The sequence below is a fragment of the Theobroma cacao genome, chromosome 1, assembly GCF_000208745.1.
Source record: "Theobroma cacao cultivar B97-61/B2 chromosome 1, Criollo_cocoa_genome_V2, whole genome shotgun sequence".
Lineage (NCBI taxonomy): Eukaryota > Viridiplantae > Streptophyta > Magnoliopsida > Malvales > Malvaceae > Theobroma > Theobroma cacao.
The window spans coordinates 36,981,624-37,002,029 of record NC_030850.1 but is presented as its reverse complement, the minus strand read 5'-3'; the positions used below and the strand labels follow the sequence as shown (position 1 = coordinate 37,002,029).

The following is a 20,406-nucleotide window of genomic DNA, read 5'->3' as shown; positions in this document are numbered from 1 at the left end:
ACATAATTAATTAAAAATGAAATTAAATTTCTGAGAACATTAGGAAAAAAAATATAAAAAAACTAAAAAAGTTTGAAAATTCTGTTACCAAGTATATACTGGTATATAAATATAAATATTGATAAGTTAGATACATTTCTCTTTCTCTATCAATGCCGCTATGTCTCTGCTAAGGTTGCAGAGAGAGAGAGCACAAAAATGAACCAATCTCTATGACCTTTGCTTCTCAAAATACAATCTTTTTAGCCTCTTGACTTTTTTGCTTTCCTACTGCAGTAAGTCCTCCATATTTTTTTCTTTTTCTTTTCTGTAAAAGGAAAAAAAAAAATTTCTCTCTAAAGATCTTTCCTTTTTTCATGTCTTTGATTTCCAAGACCACTGCTTTGGGGCTTTAATTTAGCATTTTGTTATTTTTTTTTTGTTGCCTTCAGTTGATGTTTTGGGAGTTTCCTCTTTCGTTGATGAGAGAATTGGAGGAAAGAAGAAGATTAGCATGAATTATGGGGTGGGATTAGAGATGCCCAGATGCAAAATTTAAAAATTGAATCACTTAGTTGTATTGACTTCAGCTGGAAGACGTTAATTCATGCTCTTTTGGAAATTCGAATAAGATTTTTGGGTTCATTTTTTTCAGCAACTAGCTTGAGTGTTGCTTATTTTGAAGCTTTGATTTTTAAATTTCGATTGAATTTCGAATTAAGGAAATAAACCCCCTTTTCCTTTTAGTAACATAATTTCTTAAAAGTTTTCCTTGAAGATTTGTGACTAATGATGTTTGTATTATACATATAATTCATGTTTAATTTATTAAAAGATTGGTTATTGTTTTTTATTTTTCCTCTGAAGCTTGATGAAACTCGAGATTAGATTGTGCACAATTGATGTTGTAGTAGATGATAGTGAGTGGGAAGTTGAGATCCTTGTGGAATTTTCTGTTTCTATTCTGTTTATATCTCATGGGAAAAATTCTCTGTTTTGGCTATTTAGAGCTCTAGATTTTATTTATTTTGTCCAAATAGTTTTATCCTCTCTCACTCTCTGTTTTAAATTGGTTTTGGGACTTGGCTGCTGATTCCAGGATAAGTTGTGAATAATGCCAGCAAAACCGGTGAACGAAGATCAACAGTTAGACCATGGTGCTCAAAGTGTGTTGCAGTCAACTGTCTTCTCTGAGCCCTGGTGGAAAGGGGTTGGTACTAATCCCTTAGGTGAAGCTGCCTCAAATTCATCTTCTATGGAACAACTACATGGTTCAATGGCAAATGGAGCTGTCCAGTCACAAGCTCATGGTGGCTTGGGCAATGGAGGTAATTCCAGTAAAGAGAATCTGATTACTGTAAATCACCATCTCGGATTTCTCATATTAGTTAGAGATGGAATGCTTCTTTTTCATGCTAAAAGACCACAAGACCTCAGTTTTGGACAAGTGACTACTGTGATTTGGTAATTATAGACCCATGTTTTTACTTATCTTAATCACTTTGCAGGATTGGTGAATCTGCCTCCATTCCTAACATGATCGGTTTGTTATGATTTGACAAATGGAAGAAAATATGTGTTGTTTACTTCAAACTAATGTCTACTGTTCTTTTGGTCCATGTCATTCATTTACCTAGTATTTATATTAAAAAATTATTTAGAAATTAGTTTAGAGGATGTGCTCATGTCTCACAGAACAAAAAAGGGGAAAAGGGAAAAAAAGATGTATTATAGAAAATTTAAGGGACCAAAGGGTAATTTTGTGGACATTCCCTTCTAGTTGTTTGCCTTGTGCTTCATAAGTAGGAAATCATGAAACTATAACATGGTGATACCTTTAACCTCAGAACATTAATATCTCGAGCAGGGACGGTGATGGATTGGTAAATTTTTTCATTTGATGTTTTGTAACTTCACACTGGAGCGGTTCCTCCTAGTTTTGTGGATGCATGTTTAGAAGTAATGAAAAGATTCATGATTCAGTGTTTAGATTGTGGGCAGTTCACATGGTGGATTGGGTTTCTTAGGTGGTTTTTAAGGATCATTACTCCAAAAATTGTCTATCACTGGATTCCATTTTCATTTACTAGGAAGTTTCTGTAGATGAAGAAGATTATTCAAAGGAGTTTTCTTGTTTTCACTATGATCTTTAGTAATGCATCGTTCCCAATAGGTTGCCGCCCCTGTATAGGATCTTGGCTTGCCATTCTCTGCCCAATTTTCTCTATTCGACAAATCTACCAGATATATAGGAGGCTTTTTTAACTTTTTTTTGGATTCCCCACACAGGGTTAGTGTTTTTGGGTGGGAACATATATCCTTATCATTAAGTTTCAAAAGTTAATGTGTGCTGTCTAAGGTTGTTGAGAGGACAGCAAAACCCAATTTAAACAAGGTTGTGGAAATAGCTGCATCTGAGAATGACAACTAGTGCCATATGACATGTCTGCATGAAATTGAGGAAACCATGTGCTTTGTATTCATTGTGATATTGATGCAATCTTAGTTTTTGGATCAGATGGGAGAAATGGACAAGATCGCCAACATCCCAAGCATGCTCCTTCTGCAGCACCCCTTACTTTGGGTGAACACCTTGAACCAAATTCCCAAATGGAACTAGTTGGTCACTCAATTGTAAGGCCTTTCTCTCTTTCTCACACACACATTTACATACATATCAAAGCATTCATGAACTTACTTCATGTATCCGTCCTTGTGCCTGCATTTTTTTATCCTTTAAATGTCTATGAGTTTGCATTGGTTCTCTCTCTGACTGAGGAAGAAATCTTGCTCCTAACTTTTCAGGTCTTGACAGCGTATCCCTATTCAGATCCTCAGTACAGTGGAATAATGACTTCATATGGGCCACAAACGATGGTATGCTCTGAGTATCTTGTTCTGTGGTAAATGGATGAAAGGAAAGACAGTTTTATAGTGACTATTTTGCACTAGATAGACGTTCCTGATTACTAGAAAATGGATTTCCTTTTAAGCTATGACTAGAATAAGACAATGCATCTTGTTTCCTTTTGCCCTTTATGCATGCATCAATTTGTATGTATAAAACTTTCATTTTGCAATGGTAATGCTTCAACCTAGGATTATGGCTCATTTGCTCTACATAATGCTGTTACACTGCAGCCACAACTAGCGCTTTAAAGTACACACAAATGAGTTCATCCTTTATTTGCTCTTGAGAGAAAAACAAGAATTTTATTTCACAGTTTCTGTACAAATTGCGGAAGAGCAAATTTACCATATGAGTGACCCGACCATCATCTAACCTTTTTCTTTTTCAATTTACCCTAGTTATCTCTGATTTTTGCATAATTAATGTTGGTCATTGATGTAAGACTCTTATTTTAGGAACTTATTTTATCTAAATGTCTTCAAATGAGTTTCATGTGTTTTCACTAGTGGGGATAGAGGTTATGCACTCATTATATTGAAGGTTTACGAGATGTATGTAAGTAGTGGTCCACATAAAACCAATGAACTTAATGCGTTCTCTTGCTGATTAAATTTGGGAAGCCAGAATTTTTCTGATAACTCCAACTATGTTGTGCCAGGTGTCACCACATCTATATGGAATGCATCATGCTAGAATGCCTTTGCCTCTTCAAATGGAAGAGGAGCCTGTTTATGTAAATGCAAAGCAATATCATGGCATTTTGAGGCGAAGACAAATACGTGCTAAGGCTGAGCTAGAAAAGAAAGCCTTTAAAGCTAGAAAGGTAGAATTGATATTTTTAGGTTTTTTTTGTTCCCTTTTTCCTTTCCTTTTTGGCTAGAAGAAATGTACAAATTAGGGTTCAGGACTCAATTCTGTTGCCATTGACTACAGCCATACCTTCATGAGTCTCGGCATCTACATGCTATGAGAAGGGCTAGGGGTTGTGGAGGTCGTTTTCTTAATACAAAGAAGCAGGATAATGACGTTACCAGTCCCACCTCAGAAGAATGCATGAATTCAGATGCAAACCTTTCAACCAAATCAGCTCACTTATCTGGTTCTGGGTGTAGATCTGCAAATTTAAATTCCTTCTACGATCAGAAAGAAGGAAACGGGTCACTGGTACAGGACTTGCCCAATGCACAATCTTTAGCTAATGTTAACACCAATGGCCATGGTCTGTCATCAACATACCACTCATCATCTAATGATGCTGTGGAGGGTAACTGCTTTGGCCAGCAGAGGAATATTGTGCAAGGGAATGGGGCACAAGATGGTGCCCCGTCAATTAAATGAAATTCCTCCTTGAGGTGGGTGGCGTTCTCCAGCATTGCTTTGCAGGTTTGGCATTTGTTAACTCTTTTTTTTTTTTTTTTCATTGTAGGATGGGATGGGTCATTGTTTGTGTTTGTATCTAATGGGAGTCTTCTTGTATATAGGCAAAGGTGGAGGTATTTGCCCCTTCGATCTTGGGTGGTGGAATCCCTCCCAGAGTGGCATTCCACAGGCAATTCATTCTTGGCTTTGGTAACTCATGGTTAAGGGGTTATACGAGGAGATATGCGGTCTTTGGTTGATCTCCACTCTGCTAAGAGTTTGACATCCCTCCCATTGACCCCTTTGTAAAAAGATAAATAGGTGTTGTATCTATCAAGTAGCAAACCAGTTGTGAATGTGCAAAATTTCAGACAACTTACATTTGAACATGTCAAAGAGCATGGAGACTTGTGTATGACTGAAAGAGTTTTTTAAGTTTTCCATCATAGTGTGGCCATAATAATGTAAAGTGGCGCCTTGTGTTGCTGCTGCCTCTCTCCCTCTCTTTCATATGTATTGTAGTGATTGTCCGGAGACTTGTTACATTATATAAACTGTTTGGAGGGATGTGGTGATTGTTTCTCGGAGGGTGAAAGCGTGCATTTTTCGTGGCTATTGATGCCACACTTCGGCATGTCTTGCTTACAAGGTTATAGCTAACTTATGAATGTTAGTATTTGTTGAAGTTTGAAACTAAGTTGAAGAAGGAAGGACCCTCCCACCCACCATATAGGATTTTGAATCCAGATGACGAATCAACCTTCTCCACTCCAGTCTTCATATATATATATATATATGTGTGTGTGTGTGTGTGTGTGTGTGTGTGTGTGTGTAAGCTTTTCTACAAGGGCTCATGAATGTCAGGCTCAAAGCAGTACTGCAATGCCCCTTGAAAGTAAATACTTTGTATTCGTTCGATATTTATACCATCCTGTAAAGTGAAAATGAAGGTTGAGAAGAGGAATATGGATTGTTCAAAGCCCAGGCGTGAAGGCCTATGAAAGCAATAGGTAGCAATAATCTTGAGCCCAAAACTAGGCCCCCCAGCCCTGAGACAGAAGGGGAAAGATTAGAAAAACCCGACACCCAAGGGAAGGAAAAAACCTAACAAAACCCTGTCTTACTCTGTTGAGCCGCCGCTCTCTCTGCTTCCCTTTCTACTGATTCAATTCCTGCCCCGTTTTTTTGTCTTCTTTTTTTTAGCATCTCTGCGTTATTTTTGAATCTGTCAAAGATTTTATCAAATTATTTTTCATATCCTTCTTTTCGTTTCTACAAAAATGGCGATTTTGTTTTGGAAGTCATGTCGTAGTAGTTGGTGGTGAACTCTCGGTGATATGATCCCTGTGAAGAAAAATTTAGTAATCAGAAAATGTGCGTGAAACACGTGAAATATTTGGTGCTCCCTTTCAATTGCAGAGGTTGAGGAACCAACCAACCAACCCATGTGTTTCAGCTTCATGCTGGGTTGATATCAGGCAATCTGAGGGATTCATCACAGCTTCTGGGTTTTTTTTTTCTTTGTTCTGCATGATGCATCATTGTCTGATCATTTCTCTCAACTGTTTTTCGATTTATGATGGAAACTTCTTAATCCATTGCAAGCTTGATAAAAGATGGATGAAACTTCTTCATTCATTCATTTATCAAACAAAAACCTGCAAAATCAGCTTTAGTTATCTGCAGAAAAGATTTTCAAGTTTCCATTGGATGTTGTTATTCTACTTCCCCCGCACAAAATTCATACTTAGAACGATGATTTTTCTGGCAGTAAGTTTACGTTCATTTCATTTTCTTATCTTCTAAAAACACTTCTCCAGGAAGCAATCAATCGCGTGCGGTGGTTTACTGGTATTGCATAAATCGTCCTGTTACCTTACCGTCAATCCCATAAATTTAACCCTTCCGACATCCAATAAATTTCAGTTTGCAGAAAGCAGAGCAGTCTTTTAGAAAAAGAAAAAAACAATAACACCATGGCCAAAGAAAGGATCTCAGTTTTGGTAATGGTAGGGGGTTCCAAGGGAACTGAAACATTCTTAAAAATGCTGACAGTATCTTCTCCGTACGTGGAGTTATACCCTTATTTATCTTCTCGGTGCGTGGAGTTATACCCTTATTACAAGCATTTTGGCTATAGTTTGGCATACCTATACATGGACAGCCCGACAGGGATTAATGTTATAGTAACAAACCCCAGGTTATGAAGTGTAGAAACCAAGGGAATCGTCTCCGGGATCTTAATTGTCTGAAAGCTCGGGTTTGTTTCAAGACGTCTACGTGCGATCTCTATTTGGCTTGTTCATGAAGTTGTTCCTGTTCCACAACAAGCAAAAGTAACCAGAGAAAATTATCAAAATCTTTGAGAAAAGAAAGGTTCACATCTTTTCTCTTTGGTTTTTATTTTTGGGCTTAAACTGTAAACTTGGCAAATCCTACTTCAAACGGGTATAAGCCTAGTTTTGGTACCGTGAGGCAGCAGCAGAATCACGTCTGTGTCTTATAAATTCCAATATCTGAACTGTGGAAAGCTAATGGAAGTACTGCAAGATATACTAACCTCGGTCACAAAGAAAGCATGGAACCCGTAAGGAACCCTGTGAGGTAATTCAACAACTGCAACGGGATCTGCTGACATTGTTTTTGCATCAATCACATTCACTGATGATTTTCTGCACAGTCAAAAAGGAAAAGAATCAAATCAGTTGGCAAGTTGACCAAATTTCAAATAGGCCTTCATCTTAAAAAGACCAAGGCAAATGGAAATTTAAAGGAGCGATTGGATCACAGTGATTAGTTCCTTCGATTCTGAAATCAAAATAGAGACAGCTATAGCAGTAAGGACCATACAAATATGTTCCTGCTCATGCAATGGAGGGAATTGAGACCATGATTTGTACAGTGCAATAAGGCATATTGTGGGCAAGGCTAAATGTTTCAATATTTACAGGAAAAGCATCAGTGAATGTGGCTGATAGTTGGCTTAAAATTTATGTAGAGATTCCACTTTTACAATCAACAAAACTCATTCCTATCAATCAATCAAATATATTTACCAAAAAGGGTAGCTAAAAATTTAAAACTCTCAGCGGGGATAGAATCACTGCTTCAATATCTCACTCTTGCACAAAACTAGTCTTTTCATCCTCAAATGGTATGTAGACAGCAAAAGGTTGCCAAGGCATGTTTAGAGAAAATTACAAATGCCAAGTACAGAATGGAAAATTTAATAGGCATGCGTGATGCAATAGAGTAGAAGTAATTCTCTCTCATTCAAAAAGATAAATGAAGTTCATGAATAGCAAGAGAAAGGGAGAGACATACCCAGTATTCTCATCATGTACAAAGAATATCAAGTAGCCGTCATCCTCTTCAGAAGTGGTCCCTGGCTCACGAGGCACAAAAATAGCTTCTGAACCAAATCTACCAGGACCCAAGTCAAAGAGGCCTTGAACATTCCCCCCAACTTCAATCTTTGGTTTTCCTGCCTCTGGTTCAGCATGCAGATCAAACTTCACAATCCCTGTGACATTTGCGATGCTGTCCAAAGTGGTTCCATATACATATCTTTGTTTTCTAAATTCACACAAGAGAAGCAATAAGTAAGAGTTTGAGTGAGATAAGAGAAAATGACCGTAAGCAAATGATAAGTGCCCTATAAACTTGATCAAAAGAAGTTTAAAAGATACATATTTTCCTCTACACGTTTTCAGATTACTAACACCACAACAGATACATACCTGCCAGTGTAGTATTCATTCACCCTAGGGAAATCAACAGCAGAGACTGATAATTGCTTTTGTGAAGCAAGACCAGTTTTCATGTTGAACCTCATTTCATACCTGATTTGAATAATAAGAATGATACACAATTTGCAGTACAAAGATCATCCTACGAATTCACATAAAAGGTCAGAGTTCTCACAGCTCATTGTTAAAATTGTCTAGTTTCTCTTTGACCTCCCCACTGACCAGGTCCAGATCTGGATTCTCAAGGCGGCAAGTGATCAGAACAATTTCATCCTCCTCCTCCCAAGCATTTGCTAGTAACAGAAAGTCATTAAAGCAGTTACATTCTAACCCATTCATGTACAAAGAGCAAATATATGAAGCATAGTTTAGAAATATAATGAGAAGAAACCATGTTTCATAGAAGAATTATACATCTTTTCAGTTGGTAGCTGAAGTGATAGTAACTAATTAATAGAACTACTGAGAAGATGGAAGAATAGTTCCTAAGACATAGAAGGAAATGACTTAACAAATCAAGGATTGAGTTCGGGAAGTTTGATAAAAGTCATGTACTAGCTAATTGTCAAACATAATTGTGTAGCCACTCAGCTGAAACTGATTAGATAATAATTGTCAATCCAAATCACTGAGTCTATCAATTATCTCTTTTTCCTTTTTGAAAACAAGGAAGAAATCTGAAGTTAAAATGGGTATCAATAAGTCCATGGACAAGTTGATGCTAGTGATGTTTGATGTCCTTGATAAGCCACATAACCATATAAAACATAGAAAGTGACTCCTTCCCAGAGCTGATTAAATGTGAATGTTACCGATGAGAATATGCAAATCGACAAGTACCAGCTACTAATGACCTGAAACTATCTAATAAATCTTAATTTCGTAGAAGAAAGTTTCGGAACGTAAACAATGATAAAATGCAAACAATACCATTATGAAATATAAAGCAATTAGGAAGCTCGAACCATCTGATTAGAAGGTCGTCCTTTGCATATCGTGGAAGCACACCAAAACGAGCCTTCTTTGAAGCATCAAATGAGAATATCATCTTCTTTTCTTTAACCATTTCCTGAAAATTTAAATGTCAACAATCAAAAGATGTAATCATTATGATTCACAACAATGATATCAGAAGCCAAGATTCCATCAGTTCCCATGCATAATTTCAGTTACCCACCAACATAAAAGTTTTTAAGGAGAAATCAAATAGCATTTTAGGAACCCAAGTTATATACCAACCTATACAAAGTTTTTAAAGGGGGTATTCTGATAGAAAGTGGCATACCTTTGGTCTGAAATACAAAGGAAGATCTAAGAAAATTGCATAGTTCTCAGTAATCGCAAAGTCATGCATCATGATTGGTTCTGATATTGTTATTGGTACTGGGTCGTGCATGAAACCATCTTTTGAAATGACTCTGTATGTGATATATGGTGGCTCGTGTGAATAGCCAAAAGTAAACATCTCACCTGCATGCAAAAATCTCATAAATCAAAAGCACTTTTACAACTCTCTAACTAATAATTTACTGATTTCTTATTTAAATGGTGGATCTTACCTGTGACTGGATCAACCTTCGGATGAGCAGTGAAGGAATGTGCCAGCCTCTTGTCATAATCAAGCATGCCAAGAGTTTGGAGATCTCCATCCTCGAAAACTTTAAGGACATCTGCTTGTTGCAACAGGGATTACAATTTAATGTGCAAGTTTCAATGAAGAAAAAAATAGCCAGTAAAACAAAAAAAGAATTGCAAATAAATGTAAATTGTAGTGTCCTTAACCCTCCTCATTCTTTCTTAAAAGGAAATTGATAGACAGAAGAAAAAATTACAAGGTTTATCTGCCTCTTGAAGTGCCAGAAGTTTCCCATGATGATATATGAGAGCTGTATTAGCTGTGCAAAGATGATATGCCAGGTCAGATTTTCACATCAATAATATAAGCATTTTAAAACAGGTGAACTATTGATGAGCATTAACAAAAAATTGAAAGGGTAGGGTGGGGTTGTTTCCAGACTGCATTTTGATGGATACATCTGCCACGGATTCATGGAATAAATTGAAGGACAAATAAGTTTTGGGAGCTCCCAGTAACACCTCCCAAAGGTCACCAGATCAACTATGTACCAGAATGAAGAATGTAATCCATTCTAGCTCACTCAGTTTTTCACTAATATTTCCTTATGTGATGGTTTGGGGAAATAAAATTGAGATCTTAGAATCATTCAGCCATATCTTTACCAGTGATATATGTAACAGACACAAGGGCATACAATTACTGGCACCTAACCCTGATCCAGCATAAATGCATATAACAGAACTTGCTGAAAGCTCACATCTTGAATTCAATTCATTGTCTTGCATTTCAGTAGAAACAGACTCAACAAATTTACCTGTCCCATATCCATATGATAAATCTAACACTTTAGCCTTTTCTCTCAGCTTCTGTATGTTGACCATGAGTAATCCAAAAAACCCTTTAAGGTCTCCAACCTGCAAAATGACATATCTAAGAAGAGAACAATGACATGTCCTAGATAAGCATTTGAAACAGAAGTTTTCTACAGTTAAAATTAATATCCTAGCGCTTCTTTTAAAGTCATGGAACTGTCATTGTAGTTCCAATACTGTTTAGATTTCATAAGGGTACACCACTTAAGAGCAGCTCAAGGAAATAAGAAATAGCCAGTACAACTTTGCAATGCTTTATATCCCATTAATTTATGAAGCAAATTCCCCTGTAAATAGCACAGCAATGTATACAAAACAAATCATTAATTAGAACTAATAATCTCACTTTTTTCAACCTTTTCTTGTCAAGAAGGTAGCTTGCAAGGTATACCTTCATAAATTTAGAACCTCCAAAATATTCTTCTTGTTTAATACGCGATGTCTTCACAAAACGGGAGACATATGTTGCCTTTCCATCTTTAATGCGCATACCATGAATCATTCTGCAAATTCCAAAATTAACAGTTTCCTATAGCGCACTAAATAAAGTAACAAAGCAAAGAACAATGTTTGGATTGGCATTTTGAGCAGCATCCACGTAAAAATGCAATAAATTTGCAGTGAAATGGAGTAATATTACATAAATAGTTTAGTGTCAAAGTTAACGTACCCATCTCCATCAAACCTGTAGGCAGAGAATTTAAAAAAAAGAAACAATGGAATTAGAAAGGATGGGTACATGGTTAACAAATCAAAGTGAAACTTGATTCAAAACAAAAACAGATGAGTTGGACATATGATACCAGTGATATGCAGCCACAGGGGCAAACTTCGGGTTGGGCCCGACCCTGACAAATTCACCATTCAAGCATTCCTGGAATTAATAGAAAATATTAGTGACATGCACATGATAGAATATTGAACAAAATTAAAACCATTTAATCAATCCAGTCTCAACCACTTCACCAAAGAATCAGTAAAGGTAAACCCTTTAGTCAGAGAAAAGAAGTAATAATAATAAAAAAAAGAATATACTCTTTCTCTTCCGTAACCACCGAACAGAGACTTTCAATGTGAATAAGCGGAAAGATTGTAACAGGTGGTTAAAAAATGTAAAGTGGTATTAGTAGTTAGTATTTGCTTACAGGGAGGTGGCCTTTGACAGGAAGATCTTTGGTGGGAGGAGTTTCGTTGGGGGAGGGAGCGAAGTTACCAGACAGATAATGTTGAGGCTGTGAAGAATCGTACATGAGCTTAACTATCAACTTCTCCAACCAATCAATCAGCTTCGAACTCAGCCCTTTTTGCGGCTTGGGATTCACCTCAACAATTCCCGGCCCAACCCCTCGGCGGACGCCGCTCACCAGCCTCTCCTCTTCCACCGCCATATATCTCTGCCTCCAAAAACAATGGCCAGTGATTAAGCAAGATAGTGGCCGGCTATGTGTATGTATCAATCAGTGGCCTCGTCACGTTGGCCTTGTCCTTTGTTGGTGTGTTAAGTGCCACGTCGCATGCTCTTCCACTGATAATGAGTAAATGCGGATAATACTCAAGCATAGAATAAGAAGTCAAATTTGATACCGGATTTTTCCTCCAGGGAGGTCCCTTCCACTACGCAACAATCCATTGCCAACCAAAAATCAAGAAAAAGAATTTAGTTGCTATTTCCAAAATAGTTATCAACCACACAGTCAAATGTTTTTTCGTTATTTTCTTTCATCAACAAGTTAGATTTGATTCTAAATTTTGAGTATAAATAAATATGCATAATACATATTTTACGTGGGTAACAAATCATTAATTGATCATTATTATATTATATTGCTACTATTAAATAGGAGGAGGACCACAACAAAATCATTGGGCTTGGTGGTGACAGCATATCAGGACTTTTACCTTAATTTGTAAATTTTGTTTCTTTGTTCTGGATCCATTTTAAATGTATAATAAAAAGCATATCATGAATAATTGATTAAGTAGAAAACAATCGTTGACTCAAGTCTAATAAATGCATATTAACTTAGAATTCCTTTTGAAAAACTACATTAAATTAATGCCTTTTTGAAATTACCGAAAAGTTTACTAACATTTTGCTGCCTATTAAATTCAAACATACATTCTGTTTTCACTATTTTTTAATTTTTTTAATTTAAAAAAATATATTTAAATTTTATTTTTTAAATAAAAAATTATATATCAATTAATGAGTCAAATATTCAAGTGTTTACTATTTTTTTTTTAATTTGAAACAAGTAAATATTAAAATAACTCACTATGCTAATTAAGTGCTAATTATAACGTGATGACGATGATTGTCCACGGATTGGATTGTACCATTGATGACTGTAGAAGAATTTGTAGGGCCAACCATGGAACAAGAAATGGCTATGCCGGGCATGAAGGAAGACGAAAAAGAGGATAAGAAGATGGGTTTAGGCAGCACTTGGCCGCGAGTTGGGGAGGCCATGGTCATGGGGACTAGGCAAGCGTCGAAGCCCTTTGACGAAGAAGAAAAAAGCATCGGTTATTAGGAATTCAGCAAGCTGTACTGCGCGTTAATAAATAAGAAAAATATTTTATGGTATATATATAATTTTAGAATCAGCTTGTTGGATGGGATTATTAATTTTAGATATGAAAATAAATTCAATAAATCAAAAAAACTTATTCTTGTAATTGATTTCTGACAGAAATTAAATTAATTTCAAATTTCTAAATCCATTGAGTTGCTTAATTATTTCGATTTTTGATCAGTTGTATTCACCTCTACAAAGGAAGGCTTTGGGTCCACTAACTCATAGGTTCATAGCCTAAAAGGCATCGGGTCCCAAATCGTCCACACCTGTTTGTAGCCTAATAGGCTTTAAAACGGCCCACGTGACTCATCACCCTCCTAACTTTAATTTACCAATTTTTTTAGTACCACAAAATAAGAGTGATGTAGTTTCAACTTTCAATTTTGGCTTCTTTTTTTTTTTTTTTTTTTTTCTTTAAGCCTTGCCTTTGGATTATTATGTCACGAAAGCAAGAAATCTCATAGAGAGACCGAAAATCCAAGTTACCAGAAGACTTGACGGACTAAACAATCGATCGTCCCTCTGCCTTCATTTCCAATACACACCGATGCAAAGTCTATCATTACTGCCTGCCTTCTCTTTCCACCACCACCACCAAAATGCACATGCAAATCCCTTTGTCATACTCCCTCCCCTATCAACACCTTTCATAAATTCTTACCGAATTTCTTAAGATCAGAGCCTTGGGACAAATCCCATCTCTAAAATCAGGACCAGTTTTGGTGATACGTTTGCAAATCTAAAATGTAATATATATGCAATCCACGACCACCATGTGTTTTTTGCAGTAGCCAATATCTCTCCGGTAGGGTTCTACATGATCATGTGCCACGATTTTCATAAGAAGTTATAAATTCAATATCAGATATGTATAAGGGGGAGATTAAATATTTAAAATATTTTTAATTTTTTTGAGATAAAATCATGAGATCAAAATGAATAATATTTTACAAGTTGATTTGAACCGTGACATCATATGTTTTTATTACGAATCTCCAATCACGGAGTAATATAACACTCAATGGCATACTTGAAAAAAGCTCCGATGGACGAACAATGGCCCCAAGGACACCATTATTTCCACTAGGTCATTATCACCTGTTTGATTCGTTGCATACTAGTAGAAAATAATCTACTTTCTCGTTTTAGTTTATCCCATATTTGGTCCACCATTTCCGCCATGTTCTTTTTGCCTAAACCTCTGCAACCGGTTACCAAATTCTTTCATCTCTCTCTTCTTTATTGGGTTTTATGAGATTGGCATGACGGTATTCTAGTTCTAGTTAAGAGAGGTTGGCAGTTTGGAACTTTGGATGCCAAATGGCATTAATCAATTCAAATCTATCTACTAGGGGGAGGGTCAATGTTTGGTGTATCCCATGCTTTGACTTTAAACTCCATCATCAACTTTCAAATCTAAAAGGATATTTAACCCTTAATTGTATAGATTTTCTACAAGTTTCCCAGTTTTTTTTAGATTAAAAAGCGGTTAATATTACTGCGTTATTCCCAATTATTCCAAAAGAAAAGCAATCCTACTCGAAAGAAGCATTATGACTGCTTTTGTTAATTTTTCCAATCGTACGAAAAGAAATATGAAAATCGTGCATATTTTCCACAATAACCAACACATAGACTACGTGAAACCACATTTGTGAATGCATATATACCACATACATACGTTATAACGGCTTATAACTAAATTGAAAGTGGTGAAGTGAAAGTCTTGCCTTTGGATTATTATGTCATGAAAACCAGAAGCCTCCTTGGAATGGAAAAAACACCTCAACCCAAAGTCACCATAAGACTTGAGATCACTCGACACACCAAACCGAACACTACTCCCATCTCTCCTCTCTGCTTTCAGAGTTCAAACACACCACGGTAAAGCATGAAGGGTCATGTTTTTCCTTTCTTTCTCTCCACCCCTCGAAGCACACGCAAATCCCATTCTCTCACCGCAATCTTACCTTCTTTTTGCAATTTCCCTTACACTAGCGGCTAAATCACCTACATGGTGCTAACTTCTCTCACTCACCCAACCAAACCAAGGCCCTCCCCCTCTTTCTCTTTGAAGTTTTGATATAATAATGACATGTACACATGGTGATCATAAAGTCATCCGGTGCATGAATATATATGTATGCATGCACATAGTTTTTGAGTTTTATCAGGCAAGAATTTCAGGAGAGAGGATCGAAGTTGACAAACCTCTTTTTGGCAAGATATATGTATATATATATATAGTAACTAATACAAGAAAACCATGCTTTAATTTGTTTCTATAAGTATAAGATTATAGTATATATATATACCATATCTTAATCATGTGATAGTTTTTGGGACACCAAATATATTGCCTTAATTTGTGCATTAATGATTTCAATCAACAGAAGAGATTGAGTAAATATAGAAGGGCTCCTTGTTGGTTGACATGACTGGCTCTAGGAGAGTCTTGGTCTGTTTATGTGAAACCAATATTGTTTCTACAGCCCGTAAAACAAGAGTAAAACCCCATTAATGTAATCTTAGTGGGCTTAGAAAGTGGGATTAGATCTTCAATTTAACAATGATGATGAGGAAATGTTTGACATAGATGTTTGAAAAAAAATCTGTTATTTGTTCACATTAATTAAATAGTAGCTAGCTAGTAGTCAAAATTGAGGACTTTCCAATAACTGCTCTTTGGCCTGATCAGATGGTCAAATTGTATATTATCAGGTGCTTTTTTCTAACAAAGAATAGGTGGATTAATACCAAAACTCCATACCCGAAGCTTGACAAAAATGTGAAGAACTGCACCTAACGCATCCTAATGTAAAATGCACATCCAGTAGCACATATCTGATTTTTCTTTGCTGACAGGAAGGGATGGCAGGGAAGCATTAGAAGTGTATGAGGCATGTGTATGGCAAGCATGCATGCATGCATGGATTTGAACCGAAATGAATCCAATATGTCAGCTGCATATGTATGACTGTACACATGTGCCAGAATTCAGAAGAAGGCATGTATGTTGGTAAACAAGCACAAAACAACAACTAACTAAAGCTTTTCGAGTTTCTCCATTAGTTGAAATGTGAATAAAGAAATAGCCTAGACGCAGCCAAGTAACGCTTTCGTCTCAATATCTCGAATCTCTTAATCCATACCTTCTCTGACTTCATGAGCATTCTCTCAGACCTAAACTGCCATTGCTTCTCCACAAACACATCTCTCTCTCTCTCTCAATATATCATTGTCGAACAGCAACTCCCAACCCTTTCCTATAAATATATGTGTGCACTTAATGACAAAGCATAATCAATTCATAGCTCCTTTTGCATATCAATATAAGATTGTCTTTTGTCTCTCTTCTAAAAGTGAAGATCAGAATGTTCCTAAAAAGCCATTGTCTCCCACTTCTCATTACATTAATCTCTTTGTCCTCCTGTTTTGGCAGTTACAGAGAGGACCCATTTCACAATGATTTTCGTCAAGGCCATGGTTATCGCCCAACAACATATCATCCATATTTTCGTACTTTTGGCGTTTCCAACCAAGGAAACTACCATAATCCCAACTCTGCAAATCTGTTCAACTATAATAATGAGATTAGGCCTAGGCTTGCCAGAGCGCGTGCTCCGGTGTCTTCAAAGGTAGTGAATGTAGATGATTTTGGAGCTAAAGCTAATGGAAGAGACGATTCCCAGGTACCCTTTTAATAAGGAAGGATTATGGTTTCACTTCAACTCTATTTTTCTACCACCCTTTTTCTTTTATGTGCTCTGTTTTCCCTTTGATCACCACCATCCTGGGAGTCAGACAGAATTCATTGGTTGACATTTGTGTTCAGGCATTTAAGAAAGCTTGGAAGTATGCTTGTTCTTCTTCTCAAGGAGCTGTTCTGGTGGTTCCTAGGAACAAGATTTATCGTCTTAAGCCAATTGATTTCTCAGGACCTTGCAAATCTGCTCTTGTGTTGAAGGTGAGATTTGGCATGCATGTATGCATGCATGCATGCTTGCCTCAGATGCTCATACATAAACAATCTCCCACGCACACATACTACTATATACATTGAGTCGTAAGATGAAATGTTAAATCACTCCATTAACATTTTTCCTATATATATATATATATATTTTTTTTAACATGATAGATCTATGGAACAATCAAAGCCTCCGTTGATCACTCTGATTACCAAAAACATGGGAGACGATGGCTTTACTTTAATAATGTTCAAAATTTAAGAGTAGAAGGTGGAGGCATCATCAATGGGAATGGCAGAAAATGGTGGGAAAAGTCCTGCAAGATCAACAAAGCCCTCGTATGTCATTTTGCATCAGATTAAATTTCCAAATTAAAATTTTGTCAATTTATATCAGTAAACAGCTAATGCTTCTTCCATTACTCTGTTTTTGTTTTATCATTTTGCAGCCTTGCAAGGATGCACCAACAGTAAGTTTCACACCCTTTCTCATTTTTTTACATATAATTGCCTTAAACTATCTGATATTTGGAGATATAATTGTTTAATATAGTAATACTAAACAAAACTGTTTTTGCAGGCTGTAACCTTCTATGAATGCAGTAACCTGAAAGTGGCAGGACTGCGGATAAAAAATGCACAGCAAATGCATCTTACATTTCAAAAATGTGTCAATGTGAAAGTCTTTAATCTTTTCGTGACCGCACCTGGAAACAGCCCCAACACCGATGGAATCCATGTCACTGAAACCCAGAATATTAGCATCAAGAACTGTGTCATCAGGACAGGTAACTGATCCAGGCAATCAAGTTACTTTACCAGATAAAAGACAGCGCTTGAATTAATCAGGGGACTTCTAAAACTTCAACAACTTTTGTGCTGAACAATTCATCTGATGCAATTGCAGGTGATGACTGCATCTCCATAGTGAGCGGCTCCAAACTTGTCCGCGCCACGGGTATAACTTGTGGACCGGGCCATGGAATCAGGTCTCGAATTCAACACTAGTCAATCAAACTTTTGACCTACTTGATTTCAATTTTCTTGTTTCTGCATTGAGATACATGGTAATTGATGGAGTAAATTTCCTGATGGGATTTTACTGCAATTTGTTGTTCTTTCAGCATTGGCAGCTTAGGAGCTGGAAATTCTGCAGCTTATGTGTCCGATGTAATAGTGAATAAAGCAAAACTTTCAGGAACCACCAACGGAGTGAGAATAAAGACTTGGCAGGTACGAACTTTCTTTTGAGCGAGACTAAAATTCTTTGACTGCGGTAGAATTTTGTAAATAAATGGTTTCAGCTGCAAGTAGCAAAGGAAAACTTCATTGAACGCTACAAAAAAATTGGGCACTTTGATTTTTAGTCAAAAAAGTTGAAAATCTGTTTGAAATCTTGGCTTAACTCTGCTAAAATGGTCGCTGAGTAGGATCCTAAGGTTGCTCTAATTGATCCATCAAGAAGGAAGAAAGGGTTGCTCCAATTAAGCCGCAATATTTGCAATAGATTACTAACAGATACAAGAACTTGAGGGCTCCTGGAAAACTCACCAAACAGAAGGAAAAGTTAAACTGCTAAACTGTGAATTAGGGATGAAAGTTGGTTTCTGGTAATAATGATTTCAACAAGCCAACTACCTCTTGTTTCTACCTCTAACTTCACAGATAACCTAGATTTAACAATTTTCTACTACCTTGTTGACTTGCCTGAGAATTTGTTTACCTAAATTTTGGGATGACAAAGATGAGAATTGCCAACGGAAATACTATATATAGTTTCGAACTTCAGATTACAGTATGTTCACTTGGTGTAATTTGTCTTTAGGGAGGATCAGGGTATGCCAAGAACATCAAATTCCAAAATATTGTGATGCACAACGTCAGCAATCCCATAATTATCGATCAAAACTATTGTGATCAACGAAATCCATGCTCCAAACAGGTAAAAAAGAAACAAGCCATTAACCCCTTTCACCTTGAGATTACAAACATGTATATCAGAGCATTAACCATGTCTACTGAATTGCCAGGTGTCAGCTGTGCAAGTGAGCAACGTGCTTTACCAAAACATCAGAGGAACCAGTGCCTCTAACGTGGCAGTGAAATTCGATTGCAGCAAGAGCTTTCCTTGCCGAGGCATTTTCTTGCAAAATGTGGCTTTAGCAGCACAAGAAGAAGATATTGCAGAGGCTTCGTGTTCTAACGTTAGATTATCTTACCAGGGGAAAGTTTCTCCACCTTGCACAACCTGAAAGGACAAGGGGACAAACCCTTATTCATTAATTAATCTGTTAAAAGTGGTTGCTTCTGACTTCTGTAAATTGAAAAATCAATTATTTTTATGTTGAAATGCTTAATTCAGTTAGATGTCTCTTCTTTATGCCCTTGAAAATGACCTTTTTCTGTGCAAGTTCAATAAAAATCAATTAGCAGTTTGTTGTTTCAACATTTCTTTTATTCAAACTTTAACTTTTTTATATTATTATATAAACATATTGTATTATTATAACATATATAACAATACTATTATAAAAATTTTAATTAATTCAATTAATTGATTAATCGGTTAAAATTTCATCATCGATCATTTTCAATTGATTTAATTAAAAGAATTTCTTAACCAAATTAACTGTTTGCTACCCATAAATGCATGTAAATTATACTTAATTAACAAATTCTAAGCACTTTCGGTGCCTAGTATGCATAGGCTATAACCAGGCAACAGTGGGCCTATGGCCCTAATTCATAGACAAAATTAAGCTTGAATAAGAGTGTGCATGGTGTCTATTGGGATAATGAAATCAAGAAACTTCTGATTCTCTTCAAATTATGATACTAAAAAATTGTCAAATTGATACATTACAGAAACTACATTTGCCCACTGAGTAAGGAGTTTTGTAATGGTACTAAACAATGGGAAAACTACTCCCCTCGTATTCAATGAATTAGTTTAATGGGGAGCTAAGCATGACAACACACAAAGTGCCAAGGAATGGGTACGAACTACATTGGTTTAGAGTTCACATGTGTACCAAAGCATTATCAGGGAGAGGGAGGACAAAAGCAAGAACATCCCAACCACCAGCTTCTTTGCCTTTTATTTCACAATAAAAATGAAGCTTGGGCAGACAGATATGGAGGGACCCTGTTGATTGAAGAGGGTACTCTTTGAATTCAGGTTTCTTGTCATTCCGAACCCAAATCAGTCTAATTCTTTGGCCTTTTGTCTAGACGCCTAATGTGCAACTTCGTCCTTGGTTTTGAGAATGTTGGAACCTGTTATGGGCAAAGGAACAATATAATGATTGTTTGAATCCCGAGAGAACAATCCACTTTTTTTTTTTTTTGTTTTGTTTTCATCAAAGTATTAGATGAAAGCAAATAAGTTTGGTGGGATCATGTCATCTC

At 36.5% G+C, this 20,406-nt stretch overlaps 3 protein-coding genes across 6 annotated transcripts; 2 read left to right on the top strand and 1 right to left on the bottom strand.

Annotated features, from left to right (window-relative positions):
- Positions 142-4,834, top strand: LOC18614623 (nuclear transcription factor Y subunit A-4). 4 transcript variants are annotated; one of them, XM_018125836.1, is made up of 7 exons: positions 142-275; positions 1,079-1,307; positions 2,498-2,613; positions 2,785-2,856; positions 3,549-3,713; positions 3,824-4,242; positions 4,372-4,834. In XM_018125836.1, exons 2-6 carry the CDS (start codon positions 1,094-1,096, stop codon positions 4,226-4,228), a joined length of 972 nt encoding a protein of 323 aa, XP_017981325.1. In that variant the 5' UTR covers positions 142-275; positions 1,079-1,093; the 3' UTR covers positions 4,229-4,242; positions 4,372-4,834. The 4 variants fall into 4 exon arrangements, with proteins under 4 accessions (XP_017981325.1, XP_007052522.2, XP_007052521.2 ...); XM_007052460.2 differs by having other exon boundaries at positions 4,317-4,834; XM_007052459.2 differs by having other exon boundaries at positions 3,824-4,273.
- LOC18614622 (carotenoid 9,10(9',10')-cleavage dioxygenase 1) lies at positions 6,141-11,975 on the bottom strand. The gene is made up of 14 exons (XM_007052456.2): positions 11,595-11,975; positions 11,253-11,323; positions 11,120-11,134; positions 10,841-10,952; positions 10,392-10,491; positions 9,831-9,893; positions 9,558-9,668; positions 9,284-9,468; positions 8,929-9,067; positions 8,174-8,291; positions 7,990-8,091; positions 7,574-7,825; positions 6,810-6,921; positions 6,141-6,565 (listed from the first exon to the last, which is right to left on the bottom strand). The coding sequence occupies exons 1-14, from the start codon at positions 11,835-11,837 to the stop codon at positions 6,539-6,541; spliced, it is 1,650 nt and encodes a 549-aa protein (XP_007052518.1). The 5' UTR covers positions 11,838-11,975; the 3' UTR covers positions 6,141-6,538.
- On the top strand, positions 16,352-19,444 carry LOC18614621 (polygalacturonase). Its single transcript, XM_018116256.1, has 9 exons — positions 16,352-16,720; positions 16,864-16,995; positions 17,170-17,337; positions 17,448-17,468; positions 17,579-17,786; positions 17,906-17,987; positions 18,123-18,231; positions 18,824-18,940; positions 19,029-19,444. Exons 1-9 carry the CDS (start codon positions 16,403-16,405, stop codon positions 19,248-19,250), a joined length of 1,377 nt encoding a protein of 458 aa, XP_017971745.1. The 5' UTR covers positions 16,352-16,402; the 3' UTR covers positions 19,251-19,444.

Coding starts and splice junctions, on each gene's coding strand:
- LOC18614623 (XM_018125836.1), top strand. CDS start 1,094: ATGCCAGCAAAACCGGTGAACGAAGATCAACAGTTAGACCATGGTGCT. Junction 1,308..2,497: donor TGGTGGCTTGGGCAATGGAG/GTAATTCCAGTA, acceptor TTTTTGGATCAG/ATGGGAGAAATGGACAAGAT. Junction 2,857..3,548: donor CATATGGGCCACAAACGATG/GTATGCTCTGAG, acceptor ATGTTGTGCCAG/GTGTCACCACATCTATATGG.
- LOC18614622 (XM_007052456.2), bottom strand. CDS start 11,837: ATGGCGGTGGAAGAGGAGAGGCTGGTGAGCGGCGTCCGCCGAGGGGTT. Junction 8,092..8,173: donor GACAATTTTAACAATGAGCT/GTGAGAACTCTG, acceptor TATTCAAATCAG/GTATGAAATGAGGTTCAACA. Junction 7,826..7,989: donor AATGAATACTACACTGGCAG/GTATGTATCTGT, acceptor GTGTGAATTTAG/AAAACAAAGATATGTATATG.
- LOC18614621 (XM_018116256.1), top strand. CDS start 16,403: ATGTTCCTAAAAAGCCATTGTCTCCCACTTCTCATTACATTAATCTCT. Junction 16,996..17,169: donor AATCTGCTCTTGTGTTGAAG/GTGAGATTTGGC, acceptor TTAACATGATAG/ATCTATGGAACAATCAAAGC. Junction 18,941..19,028: donor GAAATCCATGCTCCAAACAG/GTAAAAAAGAAA, acceptor CTGAATTGCCAG/GTGTCAGCTGTGCAAGTGAG.